Consider the following 22,955-nt stretch of genomic DNA (forward strand, 5'->3'; position numbering starts at 1 on the left):
CTAAGATTGAGGATATGACATAATACAGACAGTGAAGGAAATTAGGACAGACATGTCAATTTCTTTCATATGCCTGCCCCCCCCCCCCCCCCCCCCCCCCCCCCCCCCATTATAACCAAGTATTATACTATCTAATGTAAGTGAGGGTATGCTACAGATTTGCCACCATTTTAAACTACGAAAAACATAAATAAATGTACAGATGCAGCCAGATTCCCAAGTTGTTACTACTTTCAAAGGTACTTTTACTTACATTAGTGCTTTATTTACTCACTGCCAAGGTGGCCTAGAGGTAGAGCGTTTGCCCCTCATGCAGAAGGAAAACACATTAGGTGTGGCACGCTAAAGAACCCTCACTGCTCAATGGCCATAAGTGCCAAACATAGGCCTAAATTTGAATCCTTTTATCGACCTTGGTGACGTCTTCATATGAGTGAAAAATTCTTGAGAGAGACATTCAATCATTCAATACTTTATTTATCCATATTGACTGTTTCCAGCCCAAACAGGTGGGTACCTTTATATCATGGCAGTAATACAAAATGTATGGAGAACCTTTTGCTATATCTAGTGATAGAGTCATTAGCTTTACAAGATATTCCCATTGAACTTCCCAGTCTAATTTTATATTCAACTTTCACAACTGCACAGTATAATTACATAAAGTGTAAATCTTCAACATGATTTTAGCTAGTGGTTTGACACCAACTAGTAAAAATAAAAATCTAAATATTCAATGATAATGCTCACGTAGGCAGTCAGTTTTTATCACTTTTTATCAAACGAATCATTATTTTGTTTGTTTCAATGTGCTTGTGTTACTTTCAAATTCATTTCAACATGTCTACAAAAGATAGATTAGCTGTTAATCAGGATTAGATAAATCCTAATCACCACACACAGTCCCAGCCTTCACAAAGTCCAGAGCTATAAAGTTGTATAACCAGGTAAATACAGTTTCCATTGTCCAGTTTGTTCAGTTCAGTTTTTACCCACACTTACCCATTGTCCAGTCTGTTCAGTCCAATTTTTACCCCCACTTACCCATTGTCCAGTCTGTTCAGTCCAGTTTTTACCCCCAGTTACCCATTGCCCAGTCCATCCTGTCCATTTTTTTTACCTTACTTACTCATTGTCCAGCCCATTCCATCCAGTTTTTCACCCAACACTTACCCATTGTCCAGCCCATCCACTTACCCATTGTCCAGTCATCTAGTCCATCCACTTAGCCAATGTCCAGCCCATCCACTTAGCCAATGTCCAGCCCGTCAACTTAGTCACTGTCCAGTCCATCCACTTACTCACTGTCCAGCCCGTTCACTTGCCCATTGTCCAGTCTGTCCACTTACCCATTGTCCAGTCCGTCCATTTACCCATTGTCCAGTCCATCCACTTACCCATTGTCCAGTCCGTCCGTCCGCTTACCCATTGTCCAGTCCGTTCACTTATCCATTGTACAGTCCATTCATTTACCCATTGTCCAGCCCATTCACTTACCCATTGTCCAGTCCGTTCACTTACCCATTGTCCAGTCCGTTCACTTACCCATTGTCCAGTCCGTTCACTTACCCATTGTCCAGTCCGTTCACTTATCCATTGTCCAGTCCGTTCACTTACCCATTGTCCAGTCTGTCCACTTACCCATTGTGCAGCCCGTTCACTTACCCATTGTCCAGTCTGTCCACTTACCCATTGTCCAGTCCGTTCAGTCCTATTTTCTCTCCCATGTCTCCCACCATGACGCCAGGGATAGCATGAAGGGTTTTGGGGTCACGGATTGGGACAATGAAGGAGTGGAGGCCCTGACACGCCCCATCTGGGGTATAAAGCTGGGCATACACGATGGAGTGTGTAGCGATTTTACCCATGTTTCCCGACCAAATCTTAGTGGCTTCAAAGTCCGGTGTGTTCAGTTCAAACTCCTGTACAACAATGACACACAAAACAATTAATTCTTCTAAGATTTGCTATCATTAGTATGCATGCAGTGGTCTTTTTCTTTTTTTTGCATATCTATAAAGTTGTGCTCTTTAGACAATTCTTATAATATCTGTCATTTTTATGATGATTGGTTACAAAAGGCCACATGAAAATATCAAAGCAAAGAGACTACTTTGATTGAATTTCATGAATTTATTTCATTTATTGTCTATAAATATTGAATTCATTTTTACATTGTTAATGTGTAGTTATGACGTGTTGTACACACCTGAGTTTCTGTATATAACCTGTAGTTATGATGTGTTGTACACACCTGAGTTTCTGTATATATAACCTGTAGTTATGACGTGTTGTACACACCTGAGTTTCTGTATATATAACCTGTAGTTATGATGTGTTGTACACACCTGAGTTTCTGTATATAACCTGTAGTTATAATGTATTGTACACACCTGAGTTTCTGTATATATAACCTGTAGTTATGACGTGTTGTACACACCTGAGTTTCTGTATATATAACCTGTAGTTATGATGTGTTGTACACACCTGAGTTTCTGTATATAACCTGTAGTTATGATGTGTTGTACACACCTGAGTTTCTGTATATATAACCTGTAGTTATGATGTGTTGTACACACCTGAGTTTCTGTATATAACCTGTAGTTATGACGTGTTGTACACACCTGAGTTTCTGTATATATAACCTGTAGTTATGACGTGTTGTACACACCTGAGTTTCTGTATATATAACCTGTAGTTATGACGTGTTGTACACACCTGAGTTTCTGTATATAACCTGTAGTTATAATGTATTGTACACACCTGAGTTTCTGTATATATAACCTGTAGTTATGACGTGTTGTACACACCTGAGTTTCTGTATATATAACCTGTAGTTATGACGTGTTGTACACACCTGAGTTTCTATATATAACCTGTAGTTATGATGTGTTGTACGCACCTGAGTTTCTGGTATATAATGTGCTGTGGTTCTCATGGCCTTTGTGTTGCTGCCATGACTTAGCTCTGTAAGAGCAAAACAGCCAAAATACTGAAACACAAACAACAAAATTAAGCAGTGAGATTTCTTAGTAGTACAGGTAATCAATTTATAAAGTTGTTAGGCCAAAGACGCTAAACCTCTCTTACAAGTTTAAAATTTTCGACATTTCATTATCGTGACTATGCTTATACCATTATGTTTACCATGTAAGGTTTTATCCACTAACCTCTGAGGATTTTATTTTGTCTACAATCTCACTGTGTCTTGGAGACCCTGAAGCTGTGATAGTCCCCCCAGTCATCTCCACATTTAACACATATTTAGCCGACAACGACCAATCGTACATTCCAACACAATCCGTAAACATTTTGTGTTTCAGGGGATTATTGAAAATCTCTTCATCATTTATGAGATTGTACTCAAACAGTCGTTTGCACCGGAAAAATGTGGCTTCTCTGTAATCCTTTAATGAAGGAGTTTCCATGGGCTTGGAAAATATAGGATCCTTTTCTAATGTTGTCCATATTTTGTTCTATAAACATGATAAAAGAAAATAATAACATTGAGAAAATATTAAAACTCTTATGAAAGAAATATAATTTTTTTTAGTTCAAGGGACATACGAGAGTAATCAGTTATGCAACTCCATAACAAGAACTCAAGTTCCCGATTTAATTTCCACATTACCTGAAATCGAAGTATGTCTTCCTCGTAGTAAAACATCTTCATTTTCTTCCAGTCAAACGATGCTCGCTTTCTATATTCATCCAGGGGCCCAGGGGGTGGGTCCCTCAAAATATCCAGTGACAACACATCTCCCGACATGTTTCCCTCGGCCACGACTGATGAATCGAGCGTTCCTGACGCTGATTTTAGTCGCACGGGTTTAGAATCATCCATAAAATCACGGTAGGAGTAGATCTGGCTCTGTCCGGAGAGCTTACTTAATCGCGTGATTAGTTATGTATTTGTGTGTGATCTGTCCAAAGTTTACATATACTGTACTTTATTACCTCCAAACATAAGAGATTCAATTTGAATTACTTGTTAATTTGTACGTTCGTTGAGCCTAAACTATATATTTTAAAATTCTAAGTTATATCTTTATATCAATATTAGTTGGGTTCGTTTTTATATATACGTTTCATTTTACACTAGTAAATTTATTCTACTGCCCATGACATCTCAGGGGAAAAAAGGCTTTCCTCAAACACGGCAATTATAAGTACAACTTAAATAAAAATAAAAGATGGCAGCCTCCATGTGGAGAAAAATGAGAACTTATGTTTCAAGAAAAAATATACACAGGCTGATTTTTGATCCCCAATGTGCGATTTTTTCAATGTTTCTACTTTTGATAGCGGAAGTGGCTGTAAACATTTTGGTGATCAAGAAAATTAAATGTAAGTTATTTCATTTACAGTCTGGTCACTGTACAACAGCTGTACAGTTGTACAACGTAACATACATTTTGCGGATTTAGGATGAAAAGAAATAACTGGAGTTGATATATTCATGATAATATGATTACGGTGTGCCCGTTGGGGCGAGCGCAGCATATCTGAATACATTTTCAAAAAATTTAGATTGAAAACAAGGAAAACTGATCTGGTTCACTATCAATACGCAGGATTACTGCCTCTACTTCATTCCATTCCACGCTTTCAATATTTTGTTGTTGACGGTGTTGATCCTGTGGCGTATTTTAAATGTGTCTGACATATCTTACATACTGTCATTGTTTTGTCCACAATGCCATCGTTTAACAATTTATCAAAATACAGCCACATTTGAGGATTTTGATGCCATTTTGTTTAAACAGATATCGAATAATGAATCTATAGTAAAAACTGGACCCAAACCGATAAAAGAAAAAATGGAACCAAACCCAACCAGAACAACATGACTCAACCAGAACAACATGACTCAACCAGAACAACATGACTCAACCAGAACAACATGACTCAACCAGAACAACATGACTCAACCAGAACAACATGACTCAACCAGAACAACATGACTCAACCAGAACAACATGACTCAACCAGAACAACATGACTCGTGGTTTTCTGTTATTTCAGGCACCTGTTACAGCCCTATTATCAACCAGTAATTTGAATTATGTGGAAAACTACAGTGAATGAAAGTCACTTAGCTGAAAGCATGAATTCATTAAGCTTTAACTGTGTTTTACTGTAATTAATTGTGTTGGAAATAAACTGTAATAATCGTTGTTTACCAGTCTATCATTAAAAGTAACTAATTTTGCCAATTCATTAGTCAGCCTCATTGTGTTGCTAGGGTGTGTAGCATCACTTTTATTCAAGGCATGGAAAGCCAAAAAGGCACGAGAGAGAGAGGATGGCATTTTAAATCCCTGGGACAGTCATTTAAAGACATACACACCATTCAAAGCAGTTGTTGATTGTATTAGGATGTAAACTATAGCCATGCATTGAATAAACACAGGCCACTGGTCATCGGTGTTTGTCTAATCCAGTCAATCTAAAATCACAGGGCTCGGTTTCCATGAGAAATGACGATGTTTAAATCATTTTAAAATTGGTCTTGGTGAGGGAATCTAAACGTTTTTAACCTCCCTGTGAGAACATACATTGTCTGAGTTCAACTCCCTGTGAGAATATGGATTGTCTGAGTTCAGCTCCCTGTGAGAACATAGATTGTCTGAGTTCAACTCCCTGTGAGAACATAAGATTGTCCGAGTTCAATGTTCCAGGAATGGAAAATTTGGAAGATCGATTTGATTTTATCATTAGAAAGGCATAATCAAGCATACAGATTTACAACATTGGGGTAGTGGTTTTATTATATATGTTTTATCATTCCCATTTTTAGACACGGAGATCGACTGGAAAGCTTACATGCAGGAAGTAGAAGGCGTGGTGAATGGGACTTACGACTACACCAAACTCCGAGGAGACACTGGACCTTTAGTGTAAGGGAAAGAAAAAAAGGCAGATTTGATTTTACTTCACAAGATTTATACGATGCAAACCACAGTATAACAAGCTTATAGTGAAGTTATAGCAACAAACAATTTGTATTCATTATATACAGTAAAACAAGCTTATAGTGAAGTTCTAGGGACAAACAATTTTTATTCTTTATATACAGTATAGTGAAGTTATAGCGATAACAATTTGTATTCTTTATATACAGTATAGTGAAGTTATAGCGACAACAATTTTTATTCTTTATATACAGTATAGTGAAGTTATAGCGACAACAATTTGTATTCTTTATATACAGTATAGTGAAGTTATAGCGACAACAATTTTTATTCTTTATATACAGTATAGTGAAGTTATAGCGACAACAATTTTTATTCTTTATATACAGTATAGTGAAGTTATAGCGACAACAATTTGTATTCTTTATATACAGTATAGTGAAGTTATAGTGACAAACAATTTGTATTCATTATATACAGTATAGTGAAGTTATAGCGACAACAATTTTCATTTGTCATAAACATAATTTGTACATGATGTAATATCCAATGATTTCATATGTTATGAAACTACAGGGATTGAAAATCACTGTAAACATGAATTCACTATAAACATGTTCCCTATAACTGTGTAGTGCTGTATTTCCTATTTCTGTGTATTGATTGGATAAAACAGGGTTTTGTCTCTTTATTTCATCAAATTTTGAATAAGATTTAGACATGTTGATGTATGTGTATTTATATTTTGTTAAGTTCTGATCAAAAGACAATACAATAAATTATTGTTATTTTCATGGTTTGTTTTTGACAGGTGTGTACAGCATTGTTATTTTCAGGGTTTGTTTTTGACAGGTGTGTACAGCATTGTTATTTTCAGGGTTTGTTTTTGACAGGTGTGTACAGCATTGTTATTTTCATGGTTTGTTTTTGACAGGTGTGTACAGCATTGTTATTTTCATGGTTTGTTTTTGACAGGTGTGTACAGCATTGTTATTTTCATTGTTATTTTTTGACAGGTGTGTACAGCATTGTTATTTTCAGGGTTTGTTTTTGACAGGTGTGTACAGCATTGTTATTTTCAGGGTTTGTTTTTGACAGGTGTGTACAGCATTGTTATTTTCAGGGTTTGTTTTTGACAGGTGTGTACAGCATTGTTATTTTCAGGGTTTGTTTTTGACAGGTGTGTACAGCATTGTTATTTTCAGGGTTTGTTTTTGACAGGTGTGTACAGCATTGTTATTTTCAGGGTTTGTTTTTGACAGGTGTGTACATCATTGTTATTTTCAGGGTTTGTTTTTGACAGGTGTGTACATCATTGTTATTTTTTGACAGGTGTGTACATCATTGTTATTTTTTGACAGGTGTGTACAGCATTGTTATTTTTGACAGGTGTGTACATCATTGTTATTTTTTGACAGGTTTGTACATCATTGTTATTTTTTGACAGGTACCCTGCTGGGTTTGTGTACGTCTATATGGCTCTCTACTACGTCACAAGTTATGGCCACCACATCAGACTGGGACAATATGTGTTTGCCTTGCTGTATATTCTATCACTAGTCATTCTGTTTGACATCTACAGGAAAACAAAAAGGGTTTGTGTTCACTCTGTGTACGTAGTCAATGTAACCCTAACCCTTGTAAATGTAGCATTTCCCAAGTTTTCCCATGTTACAGAACAGAAGTATGGCCCTCCTATTCGGTGCTGCTTTGTAATTTTTTATCCTTTTTGATCTGTATGCATGGTTCCCTATAATTATGATGTATTGTAATTCCACATCGTACATTTGTATTTTCATTTATGTACAGTTTTTGTAAATTCCAGGTTCCACCGTACTCCTTTATTTTTATGTGCTGTGCCTCCTACAGAATCCACTCGATTTATGTACTGCGACTGTTCAACGATCCGGTCGCCATGTTCTTTATGTATGTGGCAATCAATTTCTTCCTTCGAGACAGGTGGAGCATCGGCTGTTTGATGTACAGGTAAATTGCAGCAATAAATGCAGCAAAATCATTGTATTTAAAAGTTAGATAACTCCAGTTAGAGAGCTAATTAATTATATTGTATTTTGTAATCTGTAAAACACATCAAAATGTAGATAACTCAGCTAGAGAGCTAATTAATTATATTGTATTTTGTAATCTGTAAAACACATCAAAAGTTAGATAACTCCAGCTAGAGAGCTAATTAATTATATTGTATTTTGTAATCTGTAAAACACATCAAAAGTTAGATAACTCCAGCTAGAGAGCTAATTAATTATATTGTATTTTGTAATCTGTAAAACACATCAAAAGTTAGATAACTTCAGCTAGAGAGCTAATTAATTATATTGTATTTTGTAATCTGTAAAACACATCAAAAGTTAGATAACTCCAGCTAGAGAGCTAATTAATTATATTGTATTTTGTAATCTGTAAAACACATCAAAAGTTAGATAACTCCAGCTAGAGAACTAATTAATTATATTGTATTTTGTAATCTGTAAAACACATCAAAAGTTAGATAACTTCAGCTAGAGAGCTAATTAATTATATTGTATTTTGTAATCTGTAAAACACATCAAAAGTTAGATAACTCCAGCTAGAGAGCTAATTAATTATATTGTATTTTGTAATCTGTAAAACACATCAAAAGTTAGATAACTCCAGCTAGAGAACTAATTAATTATATTGTATTTTGTAATCTGTAAAACACATCAAAAGTTAGATAACTTCAGCTAGAGAGCTAATTAATTATATTGTATTTTGTAATCTGTAAAACACATCAAAAGTTAGATAACTCCAGCTAGAGAGCTAATTAATTATATTGTATTTTGTAATCTGTAAAACACATCAAAAGTTAGATAACTCCAGCTAAAGAGCTAATTAATTATATTGTATTTTGTAATCTGTAAAACACATCAAATAACTAGAGAGCTAATGAATTATATTTCCTGAGTCACGTACATGTAGTGAAGTTTTCCTTCTGCGATATATTTTAATTTATGTCAAGCATACAAGCACTAATGATGAAGCCGATTACTTAATTAACCTCTTTTCTTGTTTTCAGTTTTGGCGTATCCATCAAGATGAACCTGCTTCTGTTCAGTCCAGCCATTCTAATGTTACTAATGGTCCGATTTGGAACTCTTAAGACTCTGTTGCACCTAATCGTTTGTGCTGTCCCTCAGGTAGAATTTATCAATACATTATATACATGAAGGTTAGAAGTCATGTTCAGGGTCATGTTCAGAGTTAAGGTAAAACTTTATATACATGTAAGTTAGAAGTCAGGGTTAGGGTAAAACTTTATATACATGTAAGTTAAAAGTCATATTCAGGGTTAGGGTAAAACTTTAAATACATGTAAGTTAGAAGTCATATTCAGGGTCATGTTCAAGGTTAGGGTAAAACTTTATATACATGTAAGTTAGAAGTCATATTCAGGGTTAGGGTAAAACTTTATATACATGTAAGTTAGAAGTCATGTTCAGGGTTAGGGTAAAACTTTATATACATGTAAGTTAGAAGTCATGTTCAGGGTTAGGGTAAAACTTTATACACATGTAAGTTAGAAGTCATGTTCAGGGTCATGTTCAGGGTTAAGGTAAAACTTTATATACATGTAAGTTAGAAGTCATATTCAGGGTCATGTTCAGGGTTAGGGTAAAACTTTATATACATGTAAAGTTAGAAGTCATATTCAGGGTTAGGGTAAAACTTTATATACATGTAAGTTAGAAGTCATATTCAGGGTTAGGGTAAAACTTTATATACATGTAAGTTAGAAGTCATATTCAGGGTTAGGGTAAAACTTTATATACATGTAAGTTAGAAGTCATATTCAGGGTTAGGGTAAAACTTTATATACATGTAGGTTAGAAGTCATGTTCAGGGTTAGGGTAAAACTTTATATACATGTAGGTTAGAAGTAATGGTCATGTTCAGAATTTACATGTACAGGGATTCAGTAATGCGCAGGGGAAAAGTTTTTAACACACATATTATTGGAAACTTCAGTTTGTATTGACAGTTCCAATTCTCATTGTATTGGCGGTTCCATTTCAGATTGTATTGGCGGTTCCATTTCAGATTGTATTGGCGGTTCCATTTCTCATTGTATTGGCAGTTCCATTTCAGATTGTATTGGCAGTTCCATTTCAGATTGTATTGGCGGTTCCATTTCAGATTGTATTGGCGGCTCCATTTCAGATTGTATTGGCGGTTCCATTTCAGATTGTATTGGCAGTTCCATTTCTACTTGAGAACCCAGTGGGATATGTAGTGAGAGCATTTAATTTTGGGCGCCAGTTTTTCTACGTGTGGACCGTCAACTGGAGACTGATTCCCGAGGAGATTTTCTTGAATAAATATTTCCAGACAGCTTTGCTGATACTGCATGTCACGTTTCTCATCCTGTTTTTCGTATTTAAGTGGAGAAGGTTGGTATCATTTGGATTATAGTTTTCCAGACATAAAAAAAAATATTGATTATCAAGTCAAGAAAAGGTGAAGATATTTCTTAGTAATACAGTGTCAGAAAAATTCATGTTTGCTCATCATAGATATACAGTGTTTTATATAGGTTACTGTCGTTCATCTGACTGATGTGTGATAGCATGTTCTGTTTGTGATCAATATGGGTTACTGTCTTCTCATCTGACTGATGTGTGATAGCATGTTCTGTTTGTGATCAATATGGGTTACTGTCTTCTCATCTGACTGATGTGTGATAGCATGTTCTGTTTGTGATCAATATGGGTTACTGTCTTCTCATCTGACTGATGTGTGATAGCATGTTCTGTTTGTGATCAATATGGGTTATTGTCTTCTCATCTGACTGATGTGTGATAGCATGTTCTGTTTGTGATCAATATGGGTTACTGTCTTCTCATCTGACTGATGTGTGATAGCATGTTCTGTTTGTGATCAATATGGGTTACTGTCTTCTCATCTGACTGATGTGTGATAGCATGTTCTGTTTGTGATCAATTTTTAAATCAAGGCAAGCTACTAACAAACAAGTTGATGTTACAGGGGTTTCAACAGTCTTGTTTAAAGTCAGCATTTTGCAAATTGTATGTCATTATAACATTATGAAGATCTAATTTACAAATACAAGCTGTCATTAGGTCAAATGCTGTCTGACATGTTTTCATACCAATTGTTAGGACATAGGACATTCTTTACAAATTAGTTTTGACTATGGATAACTCTGTCTTCTTGATCAAGATATAGGGCTCACAGTGGGTATGACCGGTCGACAGGGGATGTTTACTCCTCCTAGGCACCTGATCCCACCTCTGGAGTGTCCAGGGGTCCGTGTTTGCCCAACTATCTATTTTTTATTCTTATGGTATTTACACAATTGATCACTGTTATATTCACTTTTTCATGTACAGATTAAGACCACCTGCTGTGCTTGTTTTAATCATCTGAGTTGTGTTTCCATTACAGGTTGTATCCGGGTGTTGGCTTTGGAATTCTAATGAAAGAGTCCCCCACTGCATTATCTCCTAATCATATCCTTTACATGACAACCATTGTTATGAATATCTCCTAATTATATCCTTTACATGACCACCATTGTTACGAATATCTCCTAATTATATCCTTTACATGACCACCATTGTTACACTCATAATACTGATACAATAAGGGAATATTTACATGATTGTACTCACAATACTGATACAGTAAGGGAATATTTACACGATTACACTCACAATACTGATACAATAAGGGAATATTTACATGATTACACTCACAATACTGATACAATAAGGGAATATTTACATGATTACACTCACAATACTGATACAATAAGGGAATATTTACACGATTACACTCACAATACTGGTACAATAAGGGAATATTTACATGATTACACTCACAATACTGATACAATAAGGGAATATTTACATGATTACTTACTTAATCCACTTCGTCCCATGGGGGACATAGGGCAACCACAGTAGCTTTCCACTTTTTTCTGTCTTGGGCTATTTTTTTGGTTTCTCCCCATGTTTTATTGATGGCCTGTAACTCTGCATTGATCCCTCTACGCCAAGTGTTTTTCGGTCTGCCCCTCTTACGTTTGCCTTGTGGATTCCATTCTAGAGCTTGTTTAGTTATGCTGGTGTTAGGTTTTCTTAATGTGTGTCCAATCCACTTCCATCTTCTTGTTCTAATTGTTATCTCAATTGGTTCTTGTTTGGTTCTTTTCCACAGTTCTTTGTTGTTAATCGTATCTGGCCATCTCACACCAAGGATGTTTCTTAGGCAGCGGTTTAAGAAGACTTGGAGTGTCTTGATGGATGCTGATGTTTCTCTCCAAGTTTCGGACCCATAGAGAAGGACAGATTTGACATTAGAGTTGAAAAGCCTTAGTTTGGTACTAGTTCTCAAGGTGGTGTTTCTCCAAACTGGTTTTAGCATAGCAAAGGCTTGTTGAGCTTTCCTTTTCCGAGCTTTTATGTCTTCATCGGTTCCACCTGTAGTGCTGATGATACTGCCCAGGTATGTGAATTCTTCTATATTTTCTACTTCTTTGTGTCTTATTTGTAGTTTCTCTGTCTGAGCAGTGTTTATTGTCATTATCTTTGTCTTTACTGGATTGATTAGAAGGCCTGTTTGTCTTGCTGTTGATTCAAGACTGATGGTCTGTTCTTTTGCGTCCTGAAATCTATGTGATAGCATACATATATCGTCGGCAAAGTCAAGATCTTCCAGGCGGTTTTGTAATGTCCACTGTATACCTTTTGGGTTTTTATATGCTGTTTTAGTTACCCAGTCTATAACCATTAAGAATAGGAGAGGGGACAGGAGACAGCCTTGCCTTACACCGGTAGTGACATCAAACGGATCGGTCAGGTTTCCATCATGAACTATTTGGCAGTTATATCCATCATAAAGCTGTTGAATGATAGAGATGATTTTATGAGGTATGCCATAGTGTTTGAGAATATCCCACAGTACCTGGTGGTCGATACTGTCAAAAGCCTTTTCGAAGTCTACAAAGATCATATAAAGAGATGTTTGCCATTCAATTGTCTGTTCTACTATGATTCTTAAGGTGGCTATCTGGTCTACACAGGAACGCTCTTGTCTAAATCCTGCTTGTTCATCTCTAAGCATTTTGTCTAATTTTGCTTTAATTCGATAGAGTATGACATAACATAGGATTTTGCTTGGAATGGATAACAGGGTGATCCCTTTCCAGTTGTTACATGAGGAAAGGTCACCTTTCTTTGGAAGTTTAATAAGGAGTCCTTTTCGCCAATCATCTGGAATTTGTTCTTCCTTCCAGATTCTGTTTATCAGGCGGTGAAGGGCCTCGACTGACATATAGTCCATGGCTTTAATTGCCTCTGGTGGAATGTTATCAACTCCTCCTGATTTCCCATTTTTAAGATGTTTTATTGCTCTATCTATTTCATCTCTTGTAACTTCTTCAATATTTATATCTAGTGGTTGCCCCGCTTCTATATCAGGTGGATTTGTCGGTGGTGGTCTATTTAGTACTTCCTGAAAATGTTCTTTCCATCTCTTAAGTTGTTCTTCAATCTTGGTTATTACATTTCCGTTTTTATCTTTTACTGGTGTATTGGTAGTCGGTGGTTTACCACTCAGCTGTCTGGTGATGTTAAAGAGAGTTTTGATGTCTCCTTTACTACATGCTGTTTCTGCCTCTTGTGCTAGATGTTCTGCATACTTTCTTTTGTCTTTTTTACAATTTTTCTTCACCTCCTGATCTTTTTGGGTGTAGTTTTCCTGTGCTTGACGTGTTTGGTGTCTGGTTGTAGCTCTTACCACTTTCTCTTTAGCTTGTCTTCTTTCCTCAACTCTAGCCCAAGTGTCATCTGACATCCAATGTTTACGTTTGTTTTGGACATAACCTATGGTTTCTTCACATGTTTGTATAATGGCTTTCTTAGTTTTCTCCCATATAGTATTAATATCTTGGTCTTCCTCTTCGATCGATAAAACAGAGAATCTGTTTTGTAAGGTTATTTGGTAGTTTTGTTTTGTAGAGGGTTCCTTTAGTTTTGCAACATTTAACTTTTTCCTCTTTGGTTCTGTTTTTTTCTTTGATAGCAGCTTTAGTTTGATGGTAGCCATTAGTAAATGATGGTCTGATGCAGCATCGGCACCTCTTTTGTTTCTAACATCTTGCAGTGATGATCTCCATCTGTGTGATATAGCAATGTGGTCTATTTGGTTCTCTGCATTTCCTGCTGGTGATACCCATGTGATCTTGTGACATGTTTTGTGTGGGAAGAATGTTCCTCCTATCATTAATTTATTGACTGCACAGAAGTCTGCAAATAACTCTCCATTTTCGTTCATATTTCCTATTCCATGTGTTCCAATCTCTGTCTCCCTCCCTACTCTATCTGATCCTACCTTTGCATTTAGGTCACCCATGATGATAAGGATGTCACGCTTTGGTGTTTTATCTACTGTGGATTGCAATGCATTGTAGAAATCATCCTTTTCAGATTCTTCAGCCTCATTAGTTGGAGCATAGACTTGTATGATGGTGGTTTTCTGGAATTTTGTGTCGAATCTTGCTGTAATTATTCTTTGTGAAACAGGATTCCACTCTAACAGTGCTTTCTTTGATGTTCTGTTGAGTAAAAATCCAACTCCTTTCTCATGTGGATCATTTATGTTTGGATTTCCCGAATATACGATGGTGTGCCCTGTGCTTATTGTTGTTATACCAGATGTGTTCCATCTAACTTCACTTAAGCCTAGTATTTCAATGTTGTATCTATCCATTTCTTTAGCTACTTGGACACACTTACCACTTTGATATAGCGTGCGGATGTTCCAGCACGCAATTTTTGTTGGATGTTTTGGTGAGAACAACTTTCTCGGCTTTCGCGTCATTCGTTGAACTCGTGTTTGGGAGGTTTGGTTTACCTCTATCTCTAGTCTTTGACGAGTAAGAGGATTTGCTTCTATGGTTGTTCTGTAACCGATTTTATCCACTGATGGGGGGTTGGCCCTTCAGCTTCACCATATCCCTTAGTTTGACAGATTGTCACCCCACAAATTCCTTATCTTTCGATATAGGGTTGGATTTTGAAACCTGCAGAGTAGTTTTTACATCAGAGTCTCTTTCTCCTAGACTGGTTGCCGACCATGGCTATTGAGTCCTGTCTACCCATGTTTTGAATGTTGTGAACAACTAACGACTTTCAACGCCGGGTTTGAAATCAGAGTTTTCCTTCTCTTAGATGAATTGCCTTCCAAGGCTGAGGAGCTCCATCCACCCCAAGCACTGGTTTTAAGGCGCCAGGGTCTCGCCTTTGCCCCTTCTCCTGTTCGTTGAAACAGTTCCACCACGAGAAGGTCAGGAGCTGGACTTTGGTTGTCAGAGGCTATATTTTTCGCACGCCCATAGGAGCACTTATTTGAAACTGGGTGCTTATCTCCAGTATCACCCCTAGGCATAACAACCTTAGGAACCATTTTACATGATTGTACTCACAATACTGATACAGTAAGGGAATATTTACATGATTGTACTCACAATACTGATACAGTAAGGGAATATTTACATGATTACACTCACAATACTGATACAGTAAGGGAATATTTACATGATTACACTCACAATACTGATACAATAAGGGAATATTTACATGATTACACTCACAATACTGATACAATAAGGGAATATTTACGTGATTGTACTCACAATACTGATACAGTAAGGGAATATTTACATGATTACACTCACAATACTGATACAATAAGGGAATATTTACGTGATTGTACTCACAATACTGATACAATAAGGGAATATTTACATGATTACACTCACAATACTGATACAATAAGGGAATATTTACATGATTACACTCACAATACTGATACAATAAGGGAATATTTACATGATTACACTCACAATACTGATACAATAAGGGAATATTTACATGATTGTACTCACAATACTGATACAATAAGGGAATATTTACATGATTACACTCACAATACTGATACAATAAGGGAATATTTACATGATTGTACTCACAATACTGATACAATAAGGGAATATTTACATGATTACACTCACAATACTGATACAATAAGGGAATATTTACATGATTACACTCACAATACTGATACAATAAGGGAATATTTACATGATTACACTCACAATACTGATACAATAAGGGAATATTTACATGATTGTACTCACAAAACTGATACAATAAGGGAATATTTACATGATTACACTCACAATACTGATACAATAAGGGAATATTTACATGATTGTACTCACAATACTGATACAATAAGGGAATATTTACATGATTACACTCACAATACTGATACAATAAGGGAATATTTACATGATTGTACTCACAATACTGATACAATAAGGGAATATTTACATGATTACACTCACAATACTGATACAATAAGGGAATATTTACATGATTGTACTCACAATACTGATACAATAAGGGAATATTTACATGATTACACTCACAATACTGGTACAATAAGGGAATATTTACATGATTACACTCACAATACTGATACAATAAGGGAATATTTACGTGATTGTACTCACAATACTGATACAATAAGGGAATATTTACGTGATTACACTCACAATACTGGTACAATAAGGGAATATTTACATGATTACACTCACAATACTGATACAATAAGGGAATATTTACGTGATTGTACTCACAATACTGATGCAATAAGGGAATATTTACATGATTACACTCACAATACTGATACAGTAAGGGAATATTTACATGATTACACTCACAATACTGATACAATAAGGGAATATTTACGTGATTGTACTCACAATACTGATACAATAAGGGAATATTTACACGATTACACTCACAATACTGATACAATAAGGGAATATTTACATGATTACACTCACAATACTGATACAATAAGGGAATATTTACGTGATTGTACTCACAATACTGATACAATAAGGGAATATTTACGTGATTACACTCACAATACTGGTACAGTAAGGGAATATTTACATGATTACACTCACAATACTGATACAATAAGGGAATATTTACATGATTACACTCACAATACTGATACAATAAGGGAATATTTACGTGATTGTACTCACAATACTGATACAATAAGGGAATATTTACATGATTACACTCACAATACTGATACAATAAGGGAATATTTACATGATTACACTCACAGTACTGATACAATAAGGGAATATTTACGTGATTGTACTCACAATACTGATACAATAAGGGAATATTTACGAGATTACACTCACAATACTGATACAATAAGGGAATATTTACGTGATTACACTCACAATACTGATACAATAAGGGAATATTTACATGATTACACTCACAATACTGATACAGTAAGGGAATATTTACGTGATTGTACTCACAATACTGATACAATAAGGGAATATTTACGTGATTACACTCACAATACTGATACAATAAGGGAATATTTACATGATTACACTCACAATACTGATACAGTAAGGGAATATTTACATGATTGTACTCACAATACTGATACAACAAGAGGTACTGTGAGCAATGCTCACTAAGAATACCCCCGCTTACCCCAATCTCCCAAAGGGTGTTGGTAATAGGTAAAACTTCAGTATCATGATCCAAAAGGTATCTAGGAACACAACATCTCCATGCGATGAAAAAAGCCATTAAAGAATTTAAATGGAAACCATATTGCTACTTTGATGTCCAGTGCGCATGACCTTTGACCTTTTGACCACAAAATCGATAGGGAACATCTTCATCCCATGGGTAGTCCATATGTATGATATGGTGACTGTAGGTGGAAAGGATAACGCTTTAGAGTCCGGAAACCATATTGCTACTTCGATGTCCAGTGCACTTGATTTTTGACCTTTTGACCCCAAAATCGATAGGGAACATCTTCATCCCATGGGTAGTCCATATGTATGATATGGTGACTGTAGGTGGAACGCTTTAGAGCCCGGAAACCATATTGCTACTTCGATGTCCAGTGCGCTTGACCTTTGACCCCAAAATCGATAGGGAACATCTTCATCCCATGGGTAGTCCATATATTTGATATGGTGACAGTAGGTGGAAAGGATAATGCTTTAGAGCCCGGAAACCATTGCGTCTACAGATGGACGGACAGACAGACGGACAACCCGATTCCAGTATACCCCCCCCCCCCCCCCCCCCCCCCCCCAACTTGTTGCGGGGGGTATAATAATGGAATATTTACATGATTACACTCACAATACTGATACAGTAAGGGAATATTTACGTGATTGTACTCACAATACTGGTACAATAAGGGAATATTTACATGATTACACTCACAATACTGATACAATAAGGGAATATTTACGTGATTGTACTCACAATACTGATACAGTAAGGGAATATTTACATGATTACACTCACAATACTGATACAATAAGGGAATATTTACGTGATTACACTCACAATACTGATACAATAAGGGAATATTTACATGATTACACTCACAATACTGATACAATAAGGGAATATTTACATGATTACACTCACAATACTGATACAATGAGGGAATATTTACATGATTACACTCACAATACTGATACAATAAGGGAATATTTACATGATTACACTCACAATACTGGTACAATAAGGGAATATTTACGTGATTGTACTCACAATACTGATGCAATAAGGGAATATTTACATGATTACACTCACAATACTGATACAGTAAGGGAATATTTACATGATTACACTCACAATACTGATACAATAAGGGAATATTTACGTGATTGTACTCACAATACTGATACAATAAGGGAATATTTACATGATTACACTCACAATACTGATACAGTAAGGGAATATTTACATGATTACACTCACAATACTGATACAATAAGGGAATATTTACGTGATTGTACTCACAATACTGATACAATAAGGGAATATTTACATGATTACACTCACAATACTGATACAATAAGGGAATATTTACACGATTACACTCACAATACTGATACAATAAGGGAATATTTACATGATTACACTCACAATACTGATACAATAAGGGAATATTTACGTGATTGTACTCACAATACTGATACAATAAGGGAATATTTACGTGATTACACTCACAATACTGGTACAGTAAGGGAATATTTACATGATTACACTCACAATACTGATACAATAAGGGAATATTTACATGATTACACTCACAATACTGATACAATAAGGGAATATTTACGTGATTGTACTCACAATACTGATACAATAAGGGAATATTTACATGATTACACTCACAATACTGATACAATAAGGGAATATTTACATGATTACACTCACAGTACTGATACAATAAGGGAATATTTACGTGATTGTACTCACAATACTGATACAATAAGGGAATATTTACGAGATTACACTCACAATACTGATACAATAAGGGAATATTTACGTGATTACACTCACAATACTGATACAATAAGGGAATATTTACATGATTACACTCACAATACTGATACAGTAAGGGAATATTTACGTGATTGTACTCACAATACTGATACAATAAGGGAATATTTACGTGATTACACTCACAATACTGATACAATAAGGGAATATTTACATTACACTCACAATACTGATACAATAAGGGAATATTTACATGATTGTACTCACAATACTGATACAACAAGAGGTACTGTGAGCAATGCTCACTAAGAATACCCCCGCTTACCCCAATCTCCCAAAGGGTGTTGGTAATAGGTAAAACTTCAGTATCATGATCCAAAAGGTATCTAGGAACACAACATCTCCATGCGATGAAAAAAGCCATTAAAGAATTTAAATGGAAACCATATTGCTACTTTGATGTCCAGTGCGCATGACCTTTGACCTTTTGACCACAAAATCGATAGGGAACATCTTCATCCCATGGGTAGTCCATATGTATGATATGGTGACTGTAGGTGGAAAGGATAACGCTTTAGAGTCCGGAAACCATATTGCTACTTCGATGTCCAGTGCACTTGATTTTTGACCTTTTGACCCCAAAATCGATAGGGAACATCTTCATCCCATGGGTAGTCCATATGTATGATATGGTGACTGTAGGTGGAACGCTTTAGAGCCCGGAAACCATATTGCTACTTCGATGTCCAGTGCGCTTGACCTTTGACCCCAAAATCGATAGGGAACATCTTCATCCCATGGGTAGTCCATATATTTGATATGGTGACAGTAGGTGGAAAGGATAATGCTTTAGAGCCCGGAAACCATTGCGTCTACAGATGGACGGACAGACAGACGGACAACCCGATTCCAGTATACCCCCCCCCCCCCCCCCCCCCCCCCCAACTTGTTGCGGGGGGTATAATAATGGAATATTTACATGATTACACTCACAATACTGATACAGTAAGGGAATATTTACGTGATTGTACTCACAATACTGGTACAATAAGGGAATATTTACATGATTACACTCACAATACTGATACAATAAGGGAATATTTACGTGATTGTACTCACAATACTGATACAGTAAGGGAATATTTACATGATTACACTCACAATACTGATACAATAAGGGAATATTTACGTGATTACACTCACAATACTGATACAATAAGGGAATATTTACATGATTACACTCACAATACTGATACAATAAGGGAATATTTACATGATTACACTCACAATACTGATACAATGAGGGAATATTTACATGATTACACTCACAATACTGATACAATAAGGGAATATTTACATGATTACACTCACAATACTGGTACAATAAGGGAATATTTACATGATTACACTCACAATACTGATACAATAAGGGAATATTTACATGATTACACTCACAATACTGGTACAATAAGGGAATATTTACATGATTACACTCACAATACTGATACAATGAGGGAATATTTACATGATTACACTCACAATACTGATACAATAAGGGAATATTTACATGATTACACTCACAATACTGATACAATGAGGGAATATTTACATGATTACACTCACAATACTGATACAATAAGGGAATATTTACATGATTACACTCACAATACTGATACAATAAGGGAATATTTACATGATTACACTCACAATACTGATACAATAAGGGAATATTTACGTGATTGTACTCACAATACTGATACAATAAGGGAATATTTACGTGCCTTACTGTGAACAGAAAAATATCAAAACATCCAGCTCAGCAAAATACAGAACCCAAAGTATTCTGCATAAAGTTGAACCATACACGTATTAATTGAAACAATGTTTTGTCAGTGAATATGTACTGGTACAGTTAAAATTCATGCACCCCACACACAAAAAAACAATCTACTTGGTAGCAGCTACCATGACAAATGGCAATCATCCTTAGGGTAATTTCCCTCCCTTGAATGACAGAGGAATTCCTTAACAATGTCACAGATTCTACTGCCCTTGTTCACATCTAATCTGATCGGGATGAGCTTCAGCAGGTCCCTCCATTATCAGTTCTACGTCTGGTACTTCCATACACTGCACTACCTACTCTGGTCAACAACACAGCCTCCTATTGTCAAGTAAGACGTTTATATCTGTCATTGCCCTCTCTCATTTACAATTATTGTCAGGTAAGACATTTATATATCTCAATCTGTCATTGCCCTCTCTCATTTACAATTATAAAATTTTAAAAAAGTTGAGAATTGATTTCATTTTAAAATTTGACAACTTTTTTAATTATGAAGCTTTCATTGCAATATACTCGATATCTTCTTTTTTTTTTTCGTATTGTTCATCACAATGTTTTGTTAGATAAATATGAAACACCTGCAATCAACTAGCACATACAATTTCAGTTCAGAGAATTATACATATTTTACTTGGTGTTAAGGTATTCAGGATCCTGATAATTTATTGTGTTTCAACGATATAACAAATTTTGAAAGATATGCATTGAATGTATTAAGAGAGGATCACTGGAACATTTGTTCATGTGCAGGGTCTGACATTAGATATGCATCACTAGCCGAATTCATGAGGAGAGGGAGGAAGAAGGCATTTGTTCCCTTCTACTGAAAGGGCTATTTATGGAAATTTTAAAAATACAGAAATATAATCCTGCAAGTTGAGCTAATTTTAGGGAAACTGTGGGTTGTTTAAGTCAGAAAAATAATTCACCAGCCCACTGGGCTACTAGTTTAGCTATACCCTTTCCTCGTCTTATTTTTATGACATGTAACCACATGCTACTGATTAGTGTTGCGATCAGACCCTGCAGGTGTATAATGAAAATACAGCAGGTTCTTTTTATCGTCATAACACAGATGCCGAGTAACTTGTACCTTCTCATGCTTTCAGAATTTTGGTTTTGGGTGTGATAGAGCTGTGTTGGAATACGTATCCATCCACCGTGTTAAGTAGTTCCCTGTTACACGTGTGTCATGCTGTCCTGTTATACGGTCTGTGGTACTCTCCGGATTACACGCCTAATGACAAGAACCTGACAGCAACGAAGGTCGACTGATTGTGTAGAATTGTGCAATACCGTGTTTATATGTTAGCCCTCGATACCTTTATCATCTGTAATGATTGTAATTTCCTCATGAATGCGATGCAGATGTAAACAATGTGCGTATGAATCTTGATATAGTATGTCTATTCTAATGCTGGAAATGAAAGTAGAATGTAAATTTAAAAAATAAATTTCATATTTGAAAATACATGAAGGTATGAACTGCAACGCTTCACGCCGGCCTAGTGATCATGCCCTCATGTACAATATTTCCAAAAATAGAATTTATTTCTTAAATGTCATTACAAAGTAATGTGTTCATACATGTGCCATGAATTGTTGTTTATTTCACAAGGAGTTACTTTTATTTACATGTATTAATAATTTATTTAGATTGTAAATAACAAGATAAAAGAATACCATAGTTGAATTTATTTATTTTGTGTTATTCTTCATGGGAGAATAAACTTTTGTAATATTAATTAGTAGAACCTACTTTATAGT

The 22,955-nt window shown here is 35.7% G+C and overlaps 2 protein-coding genes across 5 annotated transcripts in view; one reads left to right on the forward strand and one right to left on the reverse strand.

Annotated features, from left to right (window-relative positions):
• The window catches only part of LOC125664956 (peroxisomal acyl-coenzyme A oxidase 3-like), a 28,209-nt gene extending 24,224 nt beyond the window's left edge, over positions 1 to 3,985 (reverse strand). Inside the window, exons 1-4 of the mRNA XM_056152807.1 lie at positions 3,632 to 3,985; positions 3,171 to 3,476; positions 2,903 to 2,992; positions 1,690 to 1,922 (exon numbers count right to left, since the gene is read on the reverse strand). Coding sequence (XP_056008782.1) covers positions 1,690 to 1,922; positions 2,903 to 2,992; positions 3,171 to 3,476; positions 3,632 to 3,844 — 842 coding nt within the window. The 5' untranslated portion in view covers positions 3,845 to 3,985. The remainder of the gene's footprint in view (positions 1 to 1,689; positions 1,923 to 2,902; positions 2,993 to 3,170; positions 3,477 to 3,631) is intronic.
• LOC125664535 (dol-P-Man:Man(5)GlcNAc(2)-PP-Dol alpha-1,3-mannosyltransferase-like) lies at positions 751 to 22,881 on the forward strand. Of its 4 annotated transcripts, XM_056152811.1 has the most exons (10): positions 4,230 to 4,347; positions 4,767 to 5,053; positions 5,801 to 5,900; positions 7,363 to 7,510; positions 7,741 to 7,901; positions 8,971 to 9,091; positions 10,137 to 10,342; positions 11,358 to 11,421; positions 21,380 to 21,516; positions 22,298 to 22,881. In XM_056152811.1, exons 2-10 carry the CDS (start codon positions 4,999 to 5,001, stop codon positions 22,461 to 22,463), a joined length of 1,158 nt encoding a protein of 385 aa, XP_056008786.1. In that variant the 5' UTR covers positions 4,230 to 4,347; positions 4,767 to 4,998; the 3' UTR covers positions 22,464 to 22,881. The 4 variants fall into 4 exon arrangements, with proteins under 4 accessions (XP_056008787.1, XP_048753275.2, XP_056008785.1 ...); XM_056152812.1 differs by lacking the exons at positions 4,230 to 4,347; positions 4,767 to 5,053 and adding an exon at positions 751 to 947; XM_048897318.2 differs by lacking the exon at positions 4,767 to 5,053 and having other exon boundaries at positions 4,172 to 4,347.
• The last annotated feature ends 74 nt before the right edge of the window (positions 22,882 to 22,955 follow it).

This window comes from Ostrea edulis, chromosome 1 (genome assembly GCF_947568905.1).
Source record: "Ostrea edulis chromosome 1, xbOstEdul1.1, whole genome shotgun sequence".
Lineage (NCBI taxonomy): Eukaryota > Metazoa > Mollusca > Bivalvia > Ostreida > Ostreidae > Ostrea > Ostrea edulis.

Bases quoted from the DNA above. Each gene is read 5' to 3' on its own strand.
- LOC125664535 (XM_048897318.2), top strand. From the start codon at position 4,194: ATGGCAGCCTCCATGTGGAGAAAAATGAGAACTTATGTTTCAAGAAAA. The intron at 9,092-10,136 runs GTAGAATTTATC...GTTCCATTTCAG, and splicing joins TCGTTTGTGCTGTCCCTCAG to ATTGTATTGGCAGTTCCATT. The intron at 11,422-21,379 runs CATATCCTTTAC...TTAACAATGTCA, and splicing joins CCACTGCATTATCTCCTAAT to CAGATTCTACTGCCCTTGTT.